General features: G+C 39.9%; 3 protein-coding genes and 1 long non-coding RNA gene across 6 annotated transcripts in view; 2 read left to right on the plus strand and 2 right to left on the minus strand.

Annotated features, from left to right (window-relative positions):
* LOC145436382 (protein bicaudal C homolog 1-like) overlaps positions 1–25,859 on the plus strand; it is a 788,516-nt gene that overhangs the window by 210,881 nt on the left and 551,776 nt on the right. The gene's annotated exons all lie outside the window — the stretch shown is intronic.
* Positions 80–4,134, plus strand: LOC145449765 (uncharacterized). Its single transcript, XR_013918347.1, has 4 exons — positions 80–270; positions 467–687; positions 2,261–2,413; positions 3,547–4,134. It is a non-coding gene; the product is annotated as an uncharacterized LOC145449765 (long non-coding RNA).
* On the minus strand, positions 1,600–2,668 carry LOC145449753 (uncharacterized). The gene is made up of 4 exons (XM_080328180.1): positions 2,464–2,668; positions 2,272–2,400; positions 2,067–2,207; positions 1,600–1,927 (listed from the first exon to the last, which is right to left on the minus strand). The coding sequence occupies exons 1-4, from the start codon at positions 2,474–2,476 to the stop codon at positions 1,788–1,790; spliced, it is 423 nt and encodes a 140-aa protein (XP_080184306.1). The 5' UTR covers positions 2,477–2,668; the 3' UTR covers positions 1,600–1,787.
* LOC145449733 (uncharacterized) lies at positions 2,739–6,362 on the minus strand. 3 transcript variants are annotated; one of them, XM_080328170.1, is made up of 3 exons: positions 6,174–6,362; positions 4,544–6,016; positions 2,739–4,120 (listed from the first exon to the last, which is right to left on the minus strand). In XM_080328170.1, the coding sequence occupies exons 2-3, from the start codon at positions 4,700–4,702 to the stop codon at positions 3,476–3,478; spliced, it is 804 nt and encodes a 267-aa protein (XP_080184296.1). In that variant the 5' UTR covers positions 4,703–6,016; positions 6,174–6,362; the 3' UTR covers positions 2,739–3,475. The 3 variants fall into 3 exon arrangements, with proteins under 3 accessions (XP_080184296.1, XP_080184288.1, XP_080184284.1); XM_080328162.1 differs by having other exon boundaries at positions 6,178–6,358; XM_080328158.1 differs by lacking the exon at positions 2,739–4,120 and having other exon boundaries at positions 4,782–6,016; positions 6,178–6,339.

A 25,859-nucleotide genomic window follows, 5' to 3' on the forward strand; every position in this document is an offset into this window, starting at 1 on the left:
TGGGTCCACCAAGTGTCCATTTCACGTAGTCGGTGCTAGACACTTGGCGGCCCTAGAAATAACAGTACGATCACAATATTAACATAGCCTTTACAAACTAGCCTGGAAGCGGCAGACCGATTCAGTGCTTTTGTTGTTCCGTGCAGCGACACCGCGTGTAAGACTGCGACTTTCAATTTCTGCAGCCATTTGATACTTGGAGATGTGTGTATTCTGCATATCTACCCGATCGATCTGACTGAGGAAGAACTCAAAGAAATGTTTAAAGACGTAAGTAATAGCTATAAAACATCAAGGACAAAAATAAACTACGTCCTTTCTTGTGGTAACTGATGATAGACAAATTATTTCAATAGAGCAGTGAAATCAAACGGAATCAGGGAGTAGGCCTACTCTCCCCGTTGCTGTTCTGTTGATCCAAGCTTGTTGAAAAGATGGATGACGTGTTGCTCATATTATGTTTCAGAATGAAGAGGACGTAGTTGTAACGTCAAATGAAGAGGGATGTTTTGAGATTCAAACTGGAGATATTGATATCGGATGTTAACTGCCGTCACTTTCATCTTCACAACAAATATCTGTAAAGTACTGCTGGTGCCGGGGGTATAGATCCTCTCTACTGGGATCATAACTATTATTGGTGTGACATTGGATATGACTCTGCAACTCAACGGAATACTCAACAATGTGAGTAATAATTATTTACCGCGTTTTTTTCGGACGATTTATGCTTCTAAACTTGTCCCTGGAAACAGCAGAACCATACTATAAAATGACTGAAAAATTGCAAACTAACAGCATATCATTGCAAAGAACAGTATATTTAAAAAATATCGATCATACTGTAGCTATGTCCTACATAGTCATAACTTAACGTTGGAACTTGTTGGTGCTTCAATTGGTTGCTTCAACACAGCCAAGTTCAACATGTTGGTAGCAAACTGACATATTGTTGGATTATTTGTCCTTGCCCCACGTTCTCTTTGCATACCGAAGTATGCCTCCAAAGTGTCCTGATTTACTTTTCTTGTCATCACAAAGTCTGCTCCACTGCCCAGGGTATTTTTCACAATTTCGACCATTGATTTGGTGGCAATGCGCAAACCATTTCTGGTTGCATCACTCAAAATCATTTTTGATCGGTCAACCTCTCCTACCAATCTCAAATTTTGGGCATTAGTTTCCCAGCTGTCTAAGTATCCCAAAAATTCCGTCGACAGCCAGTTTAACCGTGGGTCGGTTACAGATTTGAATGGTTCTCTCGACTCCTTGAACTTTTTGCCTTGATAACCAGTATTCATATAATCAAACCATTTATCAATTGTCATCAAGAATTTTCCCAAAGCCTCACATCCTCTGCTTTGAACTACAGAGCCTATGAAAATGAGAAGGTGCTGGTTAGCAAATATCTGATTCGAGGTGCAAGCTTCATTAATTATAATGCTCACCCATAGTTGCAGACAGAGTTTGAGCGGCGATACGGACATTCATTTTTTGCCAGGCATTTGGTGATGCATGGGCCTCAGTCAGCTGGGGATAGATGCGAAGATCGCCTCTCGATATGTCTTCCTATTTTTCAAATATGGATATTGGATATATATGAAGTGTCAGTAATAAAAAATGGCTAGTCAATTATACCCGTATAATCTCAGTGATTGGCTTTTTGTAAATAGGACCCATGTTCCACAGACTCTTTTTACCGTTGAAGAGATTATTTCTGCAGGTTTTCAACAGATGTGGTGGATCGGGTATAAAATATATGTACCTGTGTTAGAAATACGGTAAGATTAGTCAATAGAATGTTGCCTGAAGTAGAAGATCATGTGCCTTTTTGTGTCAATGGGGTTTTTCATGCGATATGGAACTTGATCATCATTATAATCTCCAAGCAAAGCCATCACAGTTCGGTTCGCTGGAAGTCCATCAACTAAACAAAACTCACGTAGTCATCTTTATTAAAGAAGTGTACCATATTTCAAGAATTAACTATGATAATATACTTCTGATACCAAAGAGCAAATGAGGTAAGCCAATTAAGCATTGGCACATGATGTAATAGGACTTACAAACAATTCCTTCAATGATACAACTTGTCTGAAGTTGAACTTCGACCAGAAGATCCAGTAACAGAAAAAAGAGATCCGACGAATCTATCCCAGCTGTCGGGTAACATGCAATGACTCCATCTAGGTCTTTATTGGTTATTCCTGGATTTTAGTTCACGAGGCACCAGTTTTAAACTATGTCCTTTTATTTACAGAATTCACTGACCTCGCATGTATGCAGCAAGGATGTGACTGGCCATTTTATCGGAAGATTTTGACAATCCTGTGTATACTTCATTTTCGTAGTCAACCAGTCCAATGATAGCATTTGTTGAAGATTGATAAATAAGTTCCTCTGAAAGTTGACGGTAAGCAATGCGTAACAATGATGACATACCGTACTGTCAATAAGCCAAACCTTTTATTGTCATCTCATCCAAAGCAAGAACAACATATCTGTCACATTCTTTTGAAGCTTTTGCAACAGCATCTCTTGTGATCTCTGCGGCCTTGGTTTGAAAGCCATACCCACATATTCCAAAGTCTTTGTTTCTGGTGGTATTTAATGTCCGGGGTGAAGGCAAAATCAATATTTTCCGAATTAACTTGTATGCTGCTGGTGATTTGGCGTACAAATGAAGAATATTTATATCTTAGGTCCCAAACACAAAGACTGTTTTCAATTTACCTTACTACCGATGGCGGAAATCTTCTTTGAAATTTGGACTTTTCAGCCTGCAAAGCTAACTGCGTCTCCCACCATTCCTTCAGGAAATTGTCAGTGCTAGCAATTTCCTCCACAAAATTAGCCATTCCTTCACCTAATGTTACACCCTTAGCTTCCAGCAGTGACTCAAGATCAGAAATTCTGGATAAAATTTATAGGTGAATTCTCGATTTAGTTCGAGCCAATCTGTTACCACTTACCAATATATTATCCTATATTGTTTATATCGCCCCATAACTAACTCTCTTACAATATGTAAAACGCATTCAATGTTTCAACTGACCGTGTCTGACACAAAGACCATGATTGTTCTAGTCTTTCTCGACTGGCCCTTTCTGCTTGCTTTATAGGTACCTCCTGCAATTTGGACAGCCTGCGATATTTACTCCTTTGCTTTTCATCAAATTTAACATGTGACTTCATGCATTCTGCACATACAGATCCATCTTTGGAGATGACAACCTCGCATGTTTTGGTATAATGTCTGCAAAAGTAACATCCTCGAAATTGTTAGTATAATTGCGTCACAGTTTTAAAATAAGGACAATAATATTTATAATATAAGAATATATGATTAAGTATCTGCTTTGCTTGGAAACTTGCAAACTACCTCATTGCAATGTACTTGGTCGTAATTCTGAAGTTTTTTTTATATTCTTTGCCAACTTTTGTAAGTCTATTCAACTTTGTAATTTTAATTTTCTCAGATCCAATACACGAAAAACTTAACTGACCTCGATTTTTCGACCAACTTTCCTCCCTCTTTTGTTGCAGTGCAACGTACTCTCCAGAGGTTATCCTCCACGCTAAAATCTGCATACCCGTCACAGACATCCAACTTTTTCAAATCCCGAAGCAGCTTTTGAAGCGAAAATTCCAAAGTAAGAGTATGTGAGTATGCTGATGCATACACTCCTTGAATGGCTAAAGACAGTTCAAAGGAAGAAGATTGATGCCGAATCAAGAGACTCATGTATGGACACGCGTGAATGTCGGGGTCTTTGTAATATGTCAAGTGCAGCCTGTTTTCATCGATTTTGTGGGCTCTCCAGTTTACAATAGGATGCAAAACAAAATCAGTGTAAACATCATCAATAGAACCATAATCTTTCTTATTCGGGTAAGAAATTGTAAGTGAATATTTGACAATTGTTCTTCTAGCAGAATTTGGAGTGCACTCGTGTGATTTTTTTGGGAGATTTTCCGTAGGCAGAGCTCCCCATTTGATCCGGGATCGTTTGCTGTTGGCCACTATGTCTCCTGAAGCAAAATGCTTCTCGCAAATGTACACTTCCTTCGTCTTCAGACGATTACGAAATTGAGAATCATCCCTGTATTTCAATAAACGCTGAAATGAAAGGATACTTGATGTTCATGGATTGCATTGTGGTTTTTGGGGTCAATGAATAGATGGATTGGTAACAACAGTAGGTACCGGACGAGCAGGTATTCACTAGAGGTGGCAATAGAGTAGGGTTACCATACGTAGGATTTGTCCTCCTTTTTCAGGTTTTTGAAAATGTCCTCTGAGGACGCCTAAATATCCTCCTTTTTGGTGATTCGTCCTTTACAGCTAAGATAATGGAAATTCGTGGTTCGATCAAAAGCGACGACCTTTTTTTAGTCAACCCTTCAGCAAAAATAGCGAAATCGACTGATTTCAGTTTTGACCAACTAACTTATCTGAATTGGTAAAAGTGTCCTCCTTTCCCCCTTCCAAAATATGGCAACCCTACAATAAAGTGATCAGAGTTTAGAACGAGTTGTTAACCTGATGAAAATTGGATGCCCATTCTTGATCTGCAGAATGGGAGCTACCATCTTTCTCATTTGGAACTTTATACAGGCGAATCCCACTTCTCTGAGAACTTGTACACCCCGGCAAACAGCAGTATTTACCGGATCCCTTTCCACACCAGGCCTTTTTCATGTCTCTCTGTAGGCAAAACTATCTAATTCTTTCTCAATTAAAGAATAGAACTCGGTCACTACTTCACAATTCCAGCAACTTGACAGCAAATTTTGTCATTGTAATGCAAAAGTAACAAAGTTTAACACTCAATCATTGGGCTATTCATGCATACCAAAACTTTGCATTTTTTTTCGTTCCAATGTAGTAATTGACAAATAATTGCAAAGAATGAACGAAGTGACGAGCAGCCAGTAATCTATTGATATTTTTTTTCCAATAAAAAACTCTAAAAACACCACAAGATTGTCATAATGAAAAGTTACAAGGGAGACTTGGAGTAATTGTTTTTTAATTTTCTAATATGACACCCAACTTGGCCTCAGAGAACATTTAAATGCATGCAAAGTGTACACTGAAAGAAAATAATAGAAAGCAATATAAAATGGAAACGGAAATATGCAAAGGAAATGAAGTAGCATGTGTCGGAAATATGAAGAACCAGTTTCGATAATGTTGAGACCATATTCAGCTTCGGATACGATCTCGCAGTGCTTTGGAAGCTCTAGATTTATATTTCTTTTGTTCATGATAATTTCTCGTCGCAGCCAGGCAGTATGTATGAGTTCTTGTTCTCACATATTTAGAAATGAGGAGTTTCACAAGGGTCTGGTCACAATGTGGAAAATGTAATGGAATATTGACATTCCCGAGAATGCTTCTCATGTCAATAAACCGTGAGTTTTTTTGCTTTTGAAAATAAATTTCGACTTCTTTCATTAGGTAAAAAAATCTTTCATTTGGGCATATCAGTCCTCCTCTGTTTTTAGGTTCGAATTCCATTGGTAGAGGGTTCTTAGATACTTGGTTTTTACACCAATCTCTCCATTCACCAGGAAACTTTTTGACAGCCCACTTCAATATAGCACCACATATATATTTAATTACTTTCAGGTCATCATCAGTTATCAATACACTCTTATACTTTGAAACTCCCCAGTCCGTAGCTTTTTTAATTGCTCCAGGAATCATCGTCTTCAGCAATTGCTTGACACGACTTTCAGGTATATCTAAGCAGCAAATGTAGGTCTTTTGCATGAGGGCAGAGTATGATAGCATCATTTCCTTTTTACTTTCGAATGATACAGTTTTCTTTATATCTTGCAATAGTTCTTTGTATAGGTCTGTTTCCTTTCTTATCGTTATTTCCAATCCTAAAGTACATATTCCGGTGTCCAATAGTTCCTCACAGTTAACATCCGATATCAATATCTCCACAGTTTGACTCTCCGAACATCCCTCCCTATCTGACGTTCCAACTATGTCCTCTTCATTCTGAAACATATGAGCAAAAACGTCATTTAACTTCAAGAGGCCCTTTTCAACACAACAGCAAGGGCCAAGGGGGGGTACTCCCTAGTTCCGTTTGACTTTCACTCCTTTATTAAGAACATGAAATAATTAGTATATCATCAGTTACTATAGCTATTACTTACGTCATTAAATATTTCTTCGAGTTCTTCCTCAGTAAGATCCATCGGCTAGATACAAAATACGCACAGGTCTAAGTAGCAAATGGCCGCAGAAAATGAAAGTCGCAGTCTTACACGCGGTGTCGCTGCACGGAACAACAAAAGCACTGAATCGGTCTGCCGCTTCCAGGCTAGTTTGTAAAGGCTATGATATTAACAAACAATCATAACATACACCCATAACGGGTGGGCTGTCACACTGCTCCCCCCAAAAGTAGAGGGAATTACATAATAAAAAATTCACTCTCACATCTAACCAAAAACTAACAATTATCAAAATAAACAATAATCATGACTCATAATCCAACAAATACCTAGGACGCCTGACAAGTCGCTTCGACCTTGTAGTATATACAGTTTCAGGCACGTCCTGGTCATTCACAATATCAAAAATCTCATCACCATGATCAGAAACATCTGCTATTACCGGTTCAAAAACATCACTACTTTCCCCATCGTCACGATTATAAGGCATCAGGTAATCAACATGAGACTTGCGAAAATTCTGAGTTCCAACTTTCTGTATGCGGTAAACACACTCTGAAATTTGCTCAACAATTACATAGGGTCCTGACCATCCAGAGGACAATTTTCTCTTTTTAGGAGGATAGAAATACCAACAATAGTCACCCACCGCAAAAGCCAGCGGTCTCACCGCACTATCAAAATCACGTTTCTGCCTTACTGCAGACTTAGATAGATGTTCTCGAGCAAAAGTAAAAGCATCTGAACATGCATCACGAAACCAATTCACATAGTCCACATAGCATTTCGCTATCTCATTATTGGAGGGGTGTCCATACATGATATCTGTAGGAAGAGATATCTCACGACCCATAAACAGGCGATTCGGGGTATAACCAGTGGAATGATGAACTGTTGAGCGATAAGCCATCAAAATATACGGCAAATGGTCAGCCCAATCAGACCTAGAATCATCAACAAAACTAGTAAGCATTTGCTGCAGCGTTCTGTTCATACGCTCACAGAGTCCATCCGAACGGGGATGATAGGGAGTGGTACGTGTCTTCCTAATATCAAAGAGCAAACACATGTGCTGAAAAAGTTCCCCCTCGAATTGTCCCCCTTGGTCAGTATGAATTATCCGTGGGCACCCATATTTGGTGAAAAATTGGGACACCAGAATTTCTGCAGTATTCTGAGCAGATTTAACACGCATCGGATACACTTCAACCCATTTCGAAAAGTAATCAGTAAGCACCAACATGTGCATTGTGCAAATACCCCTCGTCAGTCTCAGGCAATGGCCCAACAAAATCAAGCGACACTCTATCTAAAGGTTCAGCACAAAGCATCTTGCACAAAGCAGCTTGGTGAATACCATGAGGTGACTTGGTAGCCGTACAAGTCTTGCAAAATTTCACCCAGTGCTCCACCATGCGTTTCATACCAGGCCAGTAGTAGCGTTCTCTCATCTTCCAGTAAGTCTTGTCACGTCCAAGGTGACCTGCAGTCCGAAGACTATGAAGATGATTGAAGAGTTCCCTGCGCCATGATCTTGGCACTACCAGTTGATACATTATGGGACATCCAGGCTTTGTCTTCGAATACTTCCTATACAGCACTCCATTACACCATCAAAATCGACCTATACCAGCAAAGGTCGACTCAACGCATATCACGGTAACCGTGTTCAGATATAGATACGATTGTTACCAGAACTTTGGAGCCGAAGCCGGAGCCCGGAGCCTGAGCCCCGGAGCCGTGCATTTTCGCCGGAGCTGGAGCCGGAGCCGGAGCTCTACATAAAATTTAGCCGGAGCCGGAGCCGGAGCTGGAGCCCGTTATTTGAGGAGTAGCTCCGGCTCCGACCTATTTCATAAGATGCTATTATATATGCAACAACCACATCTGCTGATTTATCATAATTGAACTGAATTTTAATGCTGTGCACAGCAATGGCATGGAGTAAATTGCGTTCTAGTGCAACTATGATGTTGTCGACAATTGACAAGTATTCAATATGAAGTCACAAGCCGGCACGGCGGCACCTAAGTAGTTAGTACGATCGCTCGCACATTGGCGTGGGGTTCTTATGGGCGGGGTGGCATGGTGCCGAGAAACCGGGGGTGGCATGGTGACCCTTATGTCTTATGGCGGGGGTGGCATGGTGCCATTGTGTCTTATGGCGGGGGTGGCATGGTTACCTTTTCGGGTATAGGCTGCGGCGGCATGGTGCCGTGAAACTCGTGTTGGCATATCGCGCTTTTAGACCCCCCCTTCCGCTCGCACATCGCCATTGGTTCTTATGGGCCCGCTCGCATGTCGCACTTTCGGGTATAGGCATCTCTCGCACATCGCATGGAAAACTCGTGGTGGCACATCGCCCTTTCGGGTATAGGCATCTCTCGCATGTCGTACTTTCGCGTATAGGTTGTGGTGGTGATTCGCCATGTGTTCTTATGGGTGCGGTCGTATGCGGCTATTGCGTCTTATGGCCCCTCTCGCACGGTAACTCTTTTCAGTATAGGGATCGCTCGCACGCGGCTGGGAAACTCGTGGTGACATGCTAATGTTTTTTGGTATACGTGCGGCGACATGCTAACGACGATAAATGTGTCTGTCATGTATTCTTACGGGATCTGTGGTGACTCGCCATGTGTTCTTATGGGTGCGGTCGTGATTCGTACTTTCAGGCATCTCTCGCGCGGTGTTGAATATGTACGAGTCACCAACAATAACCGCACAAACGGAAACGTGGCTTGCAAGAGGATTTACGCAGTGCGTGCGACCTATATTCCGAACGACCTGCGCGCTGAATTATTTCTCGTCCAGCCGTGTGCTACTATCGATTATTACACTAGGTCAGTCAGTGCGAAATAGTTTGCTAAATCTAGGAATCACTTCCAAGGTAATATTTTGGTAATTAGTTTACCGCAGAGCCGGCGTAGCCGGCGATTCGAATATCAACAATAACCGCGCTCGCAAACTAACACTTCAAAAAGATGTGAAATATTTGTAAAATCCTACGATCGCTCACAAGATACCACTTCCGGCATATCGATCTATCACTCAATACACAACCGAAGTTGAATTATAATTGAATGCGTAAATTTATCACCTCGGCATCAAAATTCGAAAACAACAACTTGATGCTTTATGTTCTCACTATAATTTCGTGATAAGTGTAATAAGTGCCGAATAACAGATACACCCCCGGCGAGACTTGAATACCAACAAATTGTCACTTATTTCTATTCTAGCCGTAATCCTTTGTGAAGTTAACGCTTATTCAAAAAGGTGTGAAATATTTGCAAAACCCCGCGATCACTGACAAGATAATGTCTCGGACATAACCATCTTTCACGACTTGGTGTCATAGCCAAACCGATCGCTCACGCGGTGAAATTTTAGTAAGCAGTTTGTCACAGAACTTGATTTCGCTGGTAAGATTTAACTAGTAACGAATAACAGACCGCCAGTGTCGGTAACTTGAATAGCGACAAATTGTCACTTATTTCCGCTCTAACCCTAATCCTTTGTGAAGTGAACGCTTATTCAAAAGGATGTGATATAATTTTAAAATCCAACGACCACTCACCGGATAATACTTCAGACATAGCAATTCCTCATACCCGCCCACAAGGTAATATTTCGGTAATTAGTTTGTCACAGAACCGTCGCAGGCGGTGATTGGAAAACCGACAATTTGTCACTCGCCCGCGATCGCTATATGTTTCACGCCTCCAGAATAGTGGCTGACTTTAGTTGTGTGATAAGATCCATGAAAATATTCAATCAATGTGTTAGCTTATCAACTTGAAATGAAACTCACTACACAAATCAAGTCGATTCGTATCTGAATGTTTTAAATCGACACAACTCAAATCCTTTGACAAATCCCTTAACGCGTTTTTGTTGAATCGAACGTAACCCGAATATTACTGACGCCGACTTTCAGCCGCATCGAATTATTCGCACATTCCGCGTCGCTGTTTTCGCACTTATAGAATCAATACCAACTATAACTCTACAAGAATCAAGAATCACAAGTATGTGCATTACACAGTTATTGTCTTTATTAACTTGAAATCAAACACTTAACAAAAACACGCAACTAATCATTTGGCAACTCTAGCATTACCAAAAAATTCCAGTATTGTTGATTGAAAATCCTTGAGTCATTATTATCAAAAATGTTATAGTACCGCATCGGGATCCATTCGCGGGATGTACTAAAGGTAAATCCAAATAATCCACATTCGCGGGATGTACTAAAGGTAAATCCAAATAATCCACGTTCGCGGGATGTACTAAAGGTAAATCCAAATAATCCAGAATGAAATATTTGGACTTTGACATAGTGTGAATTGAAATAGGATTGACAAACACGACTACCAACTTTGATCCAGCCACATTTCAAGATCATACTTTGAAACAAGTAATGTAACATTACAACTCTATTCACGATCCCGCTTTCCATTTGTCAAAGAGATATTTTAACATCTTACCATACTCAAAAGAATTATTCACAACATTAACAATTGTTCAAAATCTAGTTTTCACTTACTTGATTATATCACTGCAACTCATAAATTTGAATTAATTCATCCTGGTTGTATTCGTATGCTCGGTCTTTTTTATTCAATTGTAAAGGTTGTTACTATTCTGAAGACAAAGTATTTACAAATCGGTGCATATACGATTTGACTTGGACATACTATATTTCGAGTATACGAGATTTGAATGTCTGAACAATAACTGAGAAATAATTTATCACAATTAAATCCGTAATATTACAGCGTAAAAGATATTGGAATGTCAGCAACTCTGTAAGGTCATAGTTACTACCACTAATTTACCCGACCAACTCGTCATGATCATTCCTGAAATCAACACAAACGTGACCACTGACTTGAGTTAACCACAAAACAGCATCAAGTTTTAAATCCACTTGTAGCTTACGGCTTATTTGAATGCGGGTTATGTTTTGTTGTAATTGAGTGTACGGAAATAGTATTACGTCTCGACATATCACCATGTCGGAATTTGTGACAGAGAATTGAAACATATGCACTTTACAGAGTGTGAAAATATCACTTTGAGTATCGAGTACCGTTCGAAGCTAGCGATCAATTCTTAATCATTTCAGTAACTCCCCATTGTGTGTGCTAAATGTAAAATATCGCGAGGTTATACACTCTAAGACTTTGATCATTACAAAAGTAAATTGTGATATGTTTGTTAGATGCATCCAATTCAACTAGAAGTGTCTAGTGCCCAACACTCGTAATATCAAAAAAGTACTTGCTACACTGTTATTTGCTACGTGTTATGCATTGTTGTTTATTTGTAGTATTGAATGAAATTGTTCTTGAACCCTCAAATAATAATCCCCGACATGAAACCAAGCCGCTGAAAGTCGTTACCATCACGAAGATACAATGTGTACGATGTTTGTCAAATGTGTCCTACCTGACCAACAGAAAACAATTTTCACTAGCTTGGTAATGAAACCGAAGTCTCCATTCGATATTTTGTTTGTGTCAAATACTTTGCAATGAACACATTTGGGTGGTTGAGCTTTACATCATCAGACTGTCATCTGTACATCAAGAATACATCCGACTTGTAACCGGATCGTTTACCTAACCGAGTTGTATGCACAGTTTGATATTTTTGTCATTTAGTGATTGCTGAACATACCACTTCGAAATACTGCGTTGATCTTAATTTCCATCATCGTGATAAGTGAAGTACATTTGTTTTGAATTCATAACAATAGGCTTTTCTACGACATGGTAAATTATTGACAAGTTCTGCTTAGAAGATTGGTTGCATATCACGAAAAATAATATACCACACATATTATTACTGTTACTCCATTCATCGGCATTTTTTCCGTTGTCGATTTTCAAACGAGTAAAATTTATTACTTGAGTTGCTCTGCTTACTATATTTAAATGTAAACTCGCCCGTCTTTCAACAACAAACAATGTTAAAAAAGTATGCAATCAAACACAACAAGTTTTACGATACTAATTATTATCCCACATAACCCATTTCTTACCGAAGACATATGAAATATATTCATGTTACACGAAAATATTCGCTCATGCTACAAACCTGTACAATGATTGGGGGTGCTTTCAAACTGTTTCGATACCTCAAGAACTTTATCGTCTGAACGGTTGTTCATGTATCGTAATAATCAAGTAGTTCAACATAGAACTAGTATTAACAGAAACATCAGAGTTGTTTACACAAAAGTTTGTATGCGTGCAGTATGCGAATACCATGTGTAAGTCCAGCACAATTGTGGTATCCATCCGGGTTTAGTTAACACAATTTACGACACCGAGGTCACCTCATCTTTCGTAAGACAACAAACCAACCAAGGTTTCAGGATATGTCCGTGTCATAGCAATAAATCAGCTACTACAACAACAGAGTACATATGTTTTCTAGTTACGGCGCTTACGTCTTACACACAAATCAATCCACTTTACTAACAAAAAGTGCTGGGTCATCAAGTGATTACCCTAACAACAAAACAGCTAAACGTACTATCATACAAAATGGCCGTTATAGTCACCAACGGTACATCGTACAAGTAACAAGTCTCGAGAATCCAGTTATTGAAAAAACATGAAAGTGTTTCTACACCAAGTCGTTATGTTGACGAAAGCGTATATTGTAATATCATGATCGATTTGCATTCGTTGGTCACAAAATGTCACTACTCTAAATAATTATTTTTCAATCAAACACAAACGCATACTTGTCGCCAATCGTTTTCATCAAGCACGAGTTCAAGAAACCTGCTACGACATGAATTGTTATTTTTTTATGTTGTGTAAATAGGTAATAATTAATTTTAGTAACACTATATCAACATCATCTAGTTGCGCGAATAGATTTACACGTGGTCTTGTGGTTTTAATCGAAGTAAACAGCGCGGTCTAACGCGGAGTCATCTCTATTGTACAGCAACTCGGAAATCGAAATGCATGCATTAACATTTAAACAGCGATCGCGTTTCGTGACGCGAAAAATATGTTCACCACCGCGATACTCTGCACAGGCGTGCAAATCCTTTTCACACTCGTAATAGTATACCAACGGCTACCGGCGACAACGTTTAACAATACCAACGACACTAAACATACGATACCTACCCAAGTAAAATTTCCATTTTCACCTGGAGGTCAGCCGTTACCTGACTAAAAATACCATTGTCCTTTGGAGATTTATCGTTTACGCAGTGTAACAATCCCCTTTTCACTTGGAAATATATTTTTGACCTGGATAACAAACCCCTTTTCACTTGGAAATCTATTTTTGCCCTGGATAACAAACCCCTTTTCACTTGGAAATCTATTTTTGCCCTGGATAACAAACCTTTTTCACTTGGAAATATATTTTTTCTCTTGGTAACAAACCTTTTTCACTTGGAAATATATTTTTTCTCTGGTTAACAAACCTTTTTCACTTGGAAATATATTTTTTCTCTGGTTAACAAACCTTTTTCCACTTGGAAATATATTTTTTCTCTGGTTAACAAACCTTTTTCACTTGGAAATATATTTTTTCTCTGGGTAACAAACCTTTTTCACTTGGAAATATATTTTTTTCTCTGGTTAACAAACCTTTTTCACTTGGAAATATATTTTTTCTCTGGGCAACAAACCTTTTCCCCCGGGTAACAAACCTTTTTCCCTGAGCAACAAGCCATTTTCACTTGGTGGGTCGTCGTTTACCTGAGTAAAAATATCATTTTCCTTTGGAGATCTGGCGTTTACCCAGTGTAACAATACATTTTCTCTTGGTCATCTAGCTTTTCCTAGAGTAACTAATCATTTCTCCCGGGTAACAAACCCTTTTCGTCTGGAAAACTATCATTTACCCGAGTACCAATACCGTTTTCACTTGGAAATCTATCTTTTCCCTGGGTAACAATATCATTTTCGTTTTGAAAACTGACAACCACACCGGCCAATTTGATATTTTTGGATATTGCTACAACGGGTAGTGACAAAATATACACCAACAACGACTCCGATACATTTGTCTAATCAAATATTCACTTGCTCTGATGCATCCCATCAAAATCATTGGTTACTCACATACAATAACAATGTGCTGTTGTACATCGACATGTATGTTTTCGGAATTGGCGAATAAAGGGGTTTCCGATATGTCTGTGATGTCCGGGTTCGTGCTTTGGATTTTCCAGAGTCAAAATGTCTGAATAAAACACCCCCCCCTTGACTTTGGTAACTGGTTGATACACGGATAATGGTGTTCGGAAAACGGATGAATTTATGTTCCCCATCGCGCTAATAACTCCGGGTTACTTGTGAGTTTCCTCAGGTCTGTTTACTATATTGTGTCTTTACTGGTCAATACATGTCGCTCCAGTCAGCTGCAACCGGATCACTAATATGAGAAAGTGTGTGGGCCTGATCCGGATATTCACTCATGAACCAACGACCAATATTCAAGTAAACATGTTACAGACCGTGTTTTGTCTCCATGAAAAATACCAATGCATACACCATCACATACAAGTAACGTCACGATTGTTCACAAGTATTCGCGTAAACGAGGTGTACATACAATGTGTCGGTGTACAAACATCATGGAAAACAAATTCATGTTCTCAAGTATCATCATGCGACGACTCTGTACATTCAATGTGGGCATAGATGACTTGGGGACAGACAAGCAGCCATATTTGGACGTAACACGATCTTAGTATGAGCCGCCTCAACCCAACTTGTGAAAAATGAATCTCACACGAGTACAACCCTTTCACGGGTTCACACCTTGATTTTGCAAGATTTTTCGGATTCTCATGTAGACTTGCATCGTGATCCAGACCTCGACTTAATCGGGTTGCGTAACTCGCTCAACCCCTGCGTATCGTTGGTCATAACCTGCTAACTTTTTCGCTGAGACCGCAGTGTTTCACCTGGTTTTATGTATTTGGTGATTACCATCGTTATCAATCTTTCACGCGATGAATATGTCGGATGTCGCTACTCCCACATAACGACTCCAGCTAAACATCGTGAGCAGTGACTCCGGATTGAAATCGTAAACAGGGACTCTGTGTGTGTGTGTGAATCTCGAGTTCGATTACGATTAGATAATGTAATCCAGGGTGTGTCTCTGCGAGCTGAAGGCGGATTTCGTGTTAATCACACCGCAAGAGGGTGCTATCTCGTAACTCGACAGGTCAACATAAATCGCGGTTGGAAACTTTTGGTCTAGTTGATCCAGCTACGTATTGAAACGTTGTACCCACACAGCCCATTGAGAAAATGTTGTCGTTACCTGACCATATCCACGAGTAAATATGGGACTACGCGTAACTGTCCATAGATTCCTCTGGCCCCACACCGTGGTTTTACGACACAGACAAGATGCAGCGGTGGAAATATTGAAAATGAAAAACGATACCTTGGTGACATTTGATTTGGATTTTACACCTGATGAACCATACACTCGATTGGTACATTGGGATGACAACTCTATCGTTGAGGTCAAGGGAAAAGAAATGTACAGATTTGTTGGTGTTGTGGATATTCAGCGAAAATCAGGGTATATGGTTGTGTATGGTTCGCATATTTGACTGAGAATATATCGGTATGCATAATGCACTGTCCATTGTATCATGTCGTGTGTCATCTATGCCCACATTGAATGTACAGAGTCGTCGCATGATGATACTTGAGAACATGAATTTGTTTTCCATGATGTTTGTACACCGACACATTGTATGTACACCTCGTTTACGCGAATACTTGTGAACAATCGTGACGTTACTTGTATGTGATGGTGTATGCATTGGTATTTTTCATGGAGACAAAACACGGTCTGTAACATGTTTACTTGAATATTGGTCGTTGGTTCATGAGTGAATATCCGGATCAGGCCCACACACTTTCTCATATTAGTGATCCGGTTGCAGCTGACTGGAGCGACATGTATTGACCAGTAAAGACACAATATAGTAAACAGACCTGAGGAAACTCACAAGTAACCCGGAGTTATTAGCGCGATGGGGAACATAAATTCATCCGTTTTCCGAACACCATTATCCGTGTATCAACCAGTTACCAAAGTCAAGGGGGGGGGGGGTGTTTTATTCAGACATTTTGACTCTGGAAAATCCAAAGCACGAACCCGGACATCACAGACATATCGGAAACCCCTTTATTCGCCAATTCCGAAAACATACATGTCGATGTACAACAGCACATTGTTATTGTATGTGAGTAACCAATGATTTTGATGGGATGCATCAGAGCAAGTGAATATTTGATTAGACAAATGTATCGGAGTCGTTGTTGGTGTATATTTTGTCACTACCCGTTGTAGCAATATCCAAAAATATCAAATTGGCCGGTGTGGTTGTCAGTTTTCAAAACGAAAATGATATTGTTACCCAGGGAAAAGATAGATTTCCAAGTGAAAACGGTATTGGTACTCGGGTAAATGATAGTTTTCCAGACGAAAAGGGTTTGTTACCCGGGAGAAATGATTAGTTACTCTAGGAAAAGCTAGATGACCAAGAGAAAATGTATTGTTACACTGGGTAAACGCCAGATCTCCAAAGGAAAATGATATTTTTACTCAGGTAAACGACGACCCACCAAGTGAAAATGGCTTGTTGCTCAGGGAAAAAGGTTTGTTACCCGGGGGAAAAGGTTTGTTGCCCAGAGAAAAAATATATTTCCAAGTGAAAAAGGTTTGTTAACCAGAGAAAAAAATATATTTCCAAGTGAAAAAGGTTTGTTACCCAGAGAAAAAATATATTTCCAAGTGAAAAAGGTTTGTTAACCAGAGAAAAAATATATTTCCAAGTGAAAAAAGGTTTGTTAACCAGAGAAAAAATATATTTCCAAGTGAAAAAGGTTTGTTAACCAGAGAAAAAATATATTTCCAAGTGAAAAAGGTTTGTTACCAAGAGAAAAAATATATTTCCAAGTGAAAAAGGTTTGTTATCCAGGGCAAAAATAGATTTCCAAGTGAAAAGGGGTTTGTTATCCAGGGCAAAAATAGATTTCCAAGTGAAAAGGGGTTTGTTATCCAGGTCAAAAATATATTTCCAAGTGAAAAGGGGATTGTTACACTGCGTAAACGATAAATCTCCAAAGGACAATGGTATTTTTAGTCAGGTAACGGCTGACCTCCAGGTGAAAATGGAAATTTTACTTGGGTAGGTATCGTATGTTTAGTGTCGTTGGTATTGTTAAACGTTGTCGCCGGTAGCCGTTGGTATACTATTACGAGTGTGAAAAGGATTTGCACGCCTGTGCAGAGTATCGCGGTGGTGAACATATTTTTCGCGTCACGAAACGCGATCGCTGTTTAAATGTTAATGCATGCATTTCGATTTCCGAGTTGCTGTACAATAGAGATGACTCCGCGTTAGACCGCGCTGTTTACTTCGATTAAAACCACAAGACCACGTGTAAATCTATTCGCGCAACTAGATGATGTTGATATAGTGTTACTAAAATTAATTATTACCTATTTACACAACATAAAAAAATAACAATTCATGTCGTAGCAGGTTTCTTGAACTCGTGCTTGATGAAAACGATTGGCGACAAGTATGCGTTTGTGTTTGATTGAAAAATAATTATTTAGAGTAGTGACATTTTGTGACCAACGAATGCAAATCGATCATGATATTACAATATACGCTTTCGTCAACATAACGACTTGGTGTAGAAACACTTTCATGTTTTTTCAATAACTGGATTCTCGAGACTTGTTACTTGTACGATGTACCGTTGGTGACTATAACGGCCATTTTGTATGATAGTACGTTTAGCTGTTTTGTTGTTAGGGTAATCACTTGATGACCCAGCACTTTTTGTTAGTAAAGTGGATTGATTTGTGTGTAAGACGTAAGCGCCGTAACTAGAAAACATATGTACTCTGTTGTTGTAGTAGCTGATTTATTGCTATGACACGGACATATCCTGAAACCTTGGTTGGTTTGTTGTCCTACGAAAGATGAGGTGACCTCGGTGTCGTAAATTGTGTTAACTAAACCCGGATGGATACCACAATTGTGCTGGACTTACACATGGTATTCGCATACTGCACGCATACAAACTTTTGTGTAAACAACTCTGATGTTTCTGTTAATACTAGTTCTATGTTGAACTACTTGATTATTACGATACATGAACAACCGTTCAGACGATAAAGTTCTTGAGGTATCGAAACAGTTTGAAAGCACCCCCAATCATTGTACAGGTTTGTAGCATGAGCGAATATTTTCGTGTAACATGAATATATTTCATATGTCTTCGGTAAGAAATGGGTTATGTGGGATAATAATTAGTATCGTAAAACTTGTTGTGTTTGATTGCATACTTTTTTAACATTGTTTGTTGTTGAAAGACGGGCGAGTTTACATTTAAATATAGTAAGCAGAGCAACTCAAGTAATAAATTTTACTCGTTTGAAAATCGACAACGGAAAAAATGCCGATGAATGGAGTAACAGTAATAATATGTGTGGTATATTATTTTTCGTGATATGCAACCAATCTTCTAAGCAGAACTTGTCAATAATTTACCATGTCGTAGAAAAGCCTATTGTTATGAATTCAAAACAAATGTACTTCACTTATCACGATGATGGAAATTAAGATCAACGCAGTATTTCGAAGTGGTATGTTCAGCAATCACTAAATGACAAAAATATCAAACTGTGCATACAACTCGGTTAGGTAAACGATCCGGTTACAAGTCGGATGTATTCTTGATGAACAGATGACAGTCTGATGATGTAAAGCTCAACCACCCAAATGTGTTCATTGCAAAGTATTTGACACAAACAAAATATCGAATGGAGACTTCGGTTTCATTACCAAGCTAGTGAAAATTGTTTTCTGTTGGTCAGGTAGGACACATTTGACAAACATCGTACACATTGTATCTTCGTGATGGTAACGACTTTCAGCGGCTTGGTTTCATGTCGGGGATTATTATTTGAGGGTTCAAGAACAATTTCATTCAATACTACAAATAAACAACAATGCATAACACGTAGCAAATAACAGTGTAGCAAGTACTTTTTTGATATTACGAGTGTTGGGCACTAGACACTTCTAGTTGAATTGGATGCATCTAACAAACATATCACAATTTACTTTTGTAATGATCAAAGTCTTAGAGTGTATAACCTCGCGATATTTTACATTTAGCACACACAATGGGGAGTTACTGAAATGATTAAGAATTGATCGCTAGCTTCGAACGGTACTCGATACTCAAAGTGATATTTTCACACTCTGTAAAGTGCATATGTTTCAATTCTCTGTCACAAATTCCGACATGGTGATATGTCGAGACGTAATACTATTTCCGTACACTCAATTACAACAAAACATAACCCGCATTCAAATAAGCCGTAAGCTACAAGTGGATTTAAAACTTGATGCTGTTTTGTGGTTAACTCAAGTCAGTGGTCACGTTTGTGTTGATTTCAGGAATGATCATGACGAGTTGGTCGGGTAAATTAGTGGTAGTAACTATGACCTTACAGAGTTGCTGACATTCCAATATCTTTTACGCTGTAATATTACGGATTTAATTGTGATAAATTATTTCTCAGTTATTGTTCAGACATTCAAATCTCGTATACTCGAAATATAGTATGTCCAAGTCAAATCGTATATGCACCGATTTGTAAATACTTTGTCTTCAGAATAGTAACAACCTTTACAATTGAATAAAAAAGACCGAGCATACGAATACAACCAGGATGAATTAATTCAAATTTATGAGTTGCAGTGATATAATCAAGTAAGTGAAAACTAGATTTTGAACAATTGTTAATGTTGTGAATAATTCTTTTGAGTATGGTAAGATGTTAAAATATCTCTTTGACAAATGGAAAGCGGGATCGTGAATAGAGTTGTAATGTTACATTACTTGTTTCAAAGTATGATCTTGAAATGTGGCTGGATCAAAGTTGGTAGTCGTGTTTGTCAATCCTATTTCAATTCACACTATGTCAAAGTCCAAATATTTCATTCTGGATTATTTGGATTTACCTTTAGTACATCCCGCGAACGTGGATTATTTGGATTTACCTTTAGTACATCCCGCGAATGTGGATTATTTGGATTTACCTTTAGTACATCCCGCGAATGGATCCCGATGCGGTACTATAACATTTTTGATAATAATGACTCAAGGATTTTCAATCAACAATACTGGAATTTTTTGGTAATGCTAGAGTTGCCAAATGATTAGTTGCGTGTTTTTGTTAAGTGTTTGATTTCAAGTTAATAAAGACAATAACTGTGTAATGCACATACTTGTGATTCTTGATTCTTGTAGAGTTATAGTTGGTATTGATTCTATAAGTGCGAAAACAGCGACGCGGAATGTGCGAATAATTCGATGCGGCTGAAAGTCGGCGTCAGTAATATTCGGGTTACGTTCGATTCAACAAAAACGCGTTAAGGGATTTGTCAAAGGATTTGAGTTGTGTCGATTTAAAACATTCAGATACGAATCGACTTGATTTGTGTAGTGAGTTTCATTTCAAGTTGATAAGCTAACACATTGATTGAATATTTTCATGGATCTTATCACACAACTAAAGTCAGCCACTATTCTGGAGGCGTGAAACATATAGCGATCGCGGGCGAGTGACAAATTGTCGGTTTTCCAATCACCGCCTGCGACGGTTCTGTGACAAACTAATTACCGAAATATTACCTTGTGGGCGGGTATGAGGAATTGCTATGTCTGAAGTATTATCCGGTGAGTGGTCGTTGGATTTTAAAATTATATCACATCCTTTTGAATAAGCGTTCACTTCACAAAGGATTAGGGTTAGAGCGGAAATAAGTGACAATTTGTCGCTATTCAAGTTACCGACACTGGCGGTCTGTTATTCGTTACTTGTTAAATCTTACCAGCGATATCAAGTTCTGTGACAAACTGATTACTAAAATTTCACCGCGTGAGCGATCAATATGCCTGTAACACCAAGTCGTGAAAGATGGTTATGTCCGAGACATTATCTTGTCAGTGATCGCGGGGTTTTGCAAATATTTCACACCTTTTTGAATAAGCGTTAACTTCACAAAGGATTACGGCTAGAATAGAAATAAGTGACAATTTGTTGGTATTCAAGTCTCGCCGGGGGTGTATCTGTTATTCGGCACTTATTACACTTATCACGAAATTATAGTGAGAACATAAAGCATCAAGTTGTTGTTTTCGAATTTTGATGCCGAGGTGATAAATTTACGCATTCAATTATAATTCAACTTCGGTTGTGTATTGAGTGATAGATCGATATGCCGGAAGTGGTATCTTGTGAGCGATCGTAGGATTTTACAAATATTTCACATCTTTTTGAAGTGTTAGTTTGCGAGCGCGGTTATTGTTGATATTCGAATCGCCGGCTACGCCGGCTCTGCGGTAAACTAATTACCAAAATATTACCTTGGAAGTGATTCCTAGATTTAGCAAACTATTTCGCACTGACTGACCTAGTGTAATAATCGATAGTAGCACACGGCTGGACGAGAAATAATTCAGCGCGCAGGTCGTTCGGAATATAGGTCGCACGCACTGCGTAAATCCTCTTGCAAGCCACGTTTCCGTTTGTGCGGTTATTGTTGGTGACTCGTACATATTCAACACCGCGCGAGAGATGCCTGAAAGTACGAATCACGACCGCACCCATAAGAACACATGGCGAGTCACCACAGATCCCGTAAGAATACATGACAGACACATTTATCGTCGTTAGCATGTCGCCGCACGTATACCAAAAAACATTAGCATGTCACCACGAGTTTCCCAGCCGCGTGCGAGCGATCCCTATACTGAAAAGAGTTACCGTGCGAGAGGGGCCATAAGACGCAATAGCCGCATACGACCGCACCCATAAGAACACATGGCGAATCACCACCACAACCTATACGCGAAAGTACGACATGCGAGAGATGCCTATACCCGAAAGGGCGATGTGCCACCACGAGTTTTCCATGCGATGTGCGAGAGATGCCTATACCCGAAAGTGCGACATGCGAGCGGGCCCATAAGAACCAATGGCGATGTGCGAGCGGAAGGGGGGGTCTAAAAGCGCGATATGCCAACACGAGTTTCACGGCACCATGCCGCCGCAGCCTATACCCGAAAAGGTAACCATGCCACCCCCGCCATAAGACACAATGGCACCATGCCACCCCCGCCATAAGACATAAGGGTCACCATGCCACCCCCGGTTTCTCGGCACCATGCCACCCCGCCCATAAGAACCCCACGCCAATGTGCGAGCGATCGTACTAACTACTCACCTATATGTCTTTGTTGCTACATCGGATATTACTGACGGCTGACGGACTCTAGATTACTATAGATAACTAACCTATTAGTAGATTAGTAATCCATAGAGACCAGGAATGGCCAACCTTTTCGGCTAAAGGGGCACATGCAATTGACGAACGAGTGCGCAGTCCACTAGCCACGCCAAGCGGGTAAAGTTTTCTCAGTTTATAAATAAACTAGGTGAGTATTGCGGGTCTATTGTATACCACCCGCTAGGCTCAGTTTGCAAGGACACGACGACTATTCAGCGTCTGGACACATCGATATCGAAGGTCTCCGATAATATGCGACAATCATTTTGTGCCTACATTTCACCGTCGACGATTTTTATGCGAGCGCAAACGCGAAAAGACTTTCTTCCGTAACTGCGATTACAGTTAGACTCAATCGGGTAAATTATAGGCGTTTTTTTTTTTCATTTTCAGTAGGGGGTAGGCTATCAAGCAAGAAATCGTGTGACAATTAAACACTCGAAGCGTGTCTAATGTACGACGATTCACTGAAAATGTGACTGGAACCTGGATCTGCCAATGCATCGGAACTGATATTTATAGTCATCAACATCCCAAGTGTCGCAGCCAGAATTGTAATTTTTGGTTGGCATTGCAAGTTCACAATCTGAGCAATTCATTTTCGATAATATAATAGGACATTACCTCGCGGGCCGCGCAAAACCCGCTCGCGGGCCACAATTGGGGGCCACCCCTGATATAGACAGGACCATTCGATAATTTCAGAGCCGGAGCCGGAACTGGAGCCGGAGCAGTGGTTATAATGCGGCTCCGGAGCTGGAGCCGGAGCTAATGTATGATAGAAGAGAGCTCCGGAGCCGGAGCTGGAGCAGTTTAAATTTACGGCTGCTCCAAAGCCCTGATTGTTACATCACACCTTAGGGGCGACAGGCATATATGTCCCGGTTGCTCGGCCATTTTACGAATAGGAGAGAGTATATCACCGTTTCTTAATTGTGCGCGGCTTTGAGAGAATAGATAGTGAATGCTTGTTATGAGCGCTACCGGGGCAAGCCCCGGCTAGGCATTCACAAAGCGAAAACACAGAAGAGAATTCGATTTTCGCAGAGACTTCGCTATGTATGGGCATTTGCAAGCGAAAGCACAAGAAGAACGCGGGTTTCGCTGTGATCTCGGTATATATTGATTGCTGTGCGTCTATAAATGGTTAAATTGTTATTGAACAGAATTTTAGGTGGGGCAATGCCCCAGTTGCCCTATAGGACGAGCCGCCACTGGCGTGTATAATGGTTTGATAGAACCGCCGCTGTGTGGTTCATAGCAATGAAGGGATAAAATCCACATTTAATAGTAGTAACAATCTACGATGCTTGGAGCAGGCCTAAATCGATATATCTACGAAGGGTCTTATCCGCGCCGGCAGACCGGCAAGGCTCCAATATCACGCGGCTGGAAAGGTCCTCCCACCGATCCGCGGCTTGATTCACGACACAGTGCGACAGTACGTTTTAATATTCTTGCAAATGCTAAGTAACGTTTATATTATTTTATTAAGTCATGAACAGCATTCCCCTAATTCATCATTCTCCATACGCTCCGACCCATCACCGTGATTTTATAGGATATTTTGCCATCCTCCCATAGTATAGTTTCACCGGACCATTGACGGGACCATACGGCTTTTCGCGTGTAACACAGCGACGTAGCATCAACCATGTTGTGCGGTATGAAGCCATTTCGGTGCTGTTATTTCAAAGTTGCTGGAAGTTACGTTTACCGCGGTTCGACGATTATGCATTTTTATCATACTTTCATCGATTCAGTACACCACACGATTGTAATAAAATGAAATTATAGGATCCTTCAAAGGAGTCCATACGTATTGGAGTGGTGAGCTGCCGAAGGTGACAAAAACTACGAGCTGCGCCCGCAAGGGCGCAGTATAGAGAAAGCGCGATGGATCCACCAAAGTTCTTATTGGAGTTTTAATTGTAGATATGTCGTTAAAATATAGTGATAAACAATGCATTTGGTGTTTTAGCCAAAGGATCTTCCTCCGTAAGCTGTCATAGGCAGGCTTAACCCTACCGACAAAAATCCAAAGATTGGTATTATGGGTAGATATAATGTAACATAAAATCTGGAAAAGTAGTGGATAAAAGGTAAGATGTAATTAAGTGAAGGAGTTGTAGTATAGATGTATGAAATAGTAGATATTAAACAAAAAGATATATTTATATGTATAAATATGAAACAAAACATATATAAATTCATGAAAACTTAGTATAAGCAGAGGGAATGAATATAGTAAAATGGATATTGGCTCATTCCAAAGCAACTCTACCCTAGCACCTTACTTCGTCAGGGGTATAAAGGCGTGGGTAGGGTCTTAGCCTCTCCTTTTCTGTCGCAATTAACCGGTAATGCTTACACCCAATTGGTCGCCAACCCTAGGCCGAGAACAGTGGTTCCCAAAGGGCGCAATATCGCCCCTGGGACGAATTTGAGAGACAGTGGTCGAAAATGTTAGAGCGTTGCAGTTGCTCGGCAACTTAAGGGTTTAAGTTAACAAACAAACAACCAATAATTAGCATGGAGAACTTATTATAATTAAATCACGTACTACACATTAAGCATGCTATAGTGAATATTGTAACAGATCCCTGTTGTCGATCAACCTTGAAATGTGTATATCTCGTAACCGAGAGACATCCTGTTGGAGTATATGGTAACTGACAACCTCCAATACCTACTAACCGCAAGCAGATCTGATGCGATCTGGCTTTCATTCGATCAGAGGAAACCGCGGCCAAGCTGTGGCAGAGTGTTGCAAATTATACAGCTGTGATACAGATATGATGCACCTGCTTGCGGGACTATATGATAATATCCAATATTGTGTATTTCACGCCATATTAGGAGACGAATAAGACTTCCGATTGCAGTGATCACGAGTCGGTACTGATGAACATACCACCGTGATTATCCGTTCATGGTGTTCATAATTGGATTACCTATACCTACCACAATTACCTTATAATTGCCGTTATTCTTAGCAAGTTACAATCCGATATAATCTCATAACAAGAATAGGCATGAATGCCTGGGGCGGGTTCAAATCCATTGGGCATACAGTAAAAATAGCGTCTCTCAAATCTTTCTGAAAAGCCGACCTAATCTTCCATTATCGCCTTGGGGCAAGACACGCAGCTTTGTTCTATTTTGATCTCCTTGTCGACGTGATTACATTTAACCTCGAGAGGCAAGATTATCTAAGTTTCATTTCTGAAGCACCACGAATAACTGAATAAAATTAGGCGTAAAAAAG

The sequence above is a fragment of the Botryllus schlosseri genome, chromosome 1 (genome assembly GCF_051294905.1).
Source record: "Botryllus schlosseri isolate E-star chromosome 1, Bs_hap1, whole genome shotgun sequence".
Taxonomy (NCBI): domain Eukaryota; kingdom Metazoa; phylum Chordata; class Ascidiacea; order Stolidobranchia; family Styelidae; genus Botryllus; species Botryllus schlosseri.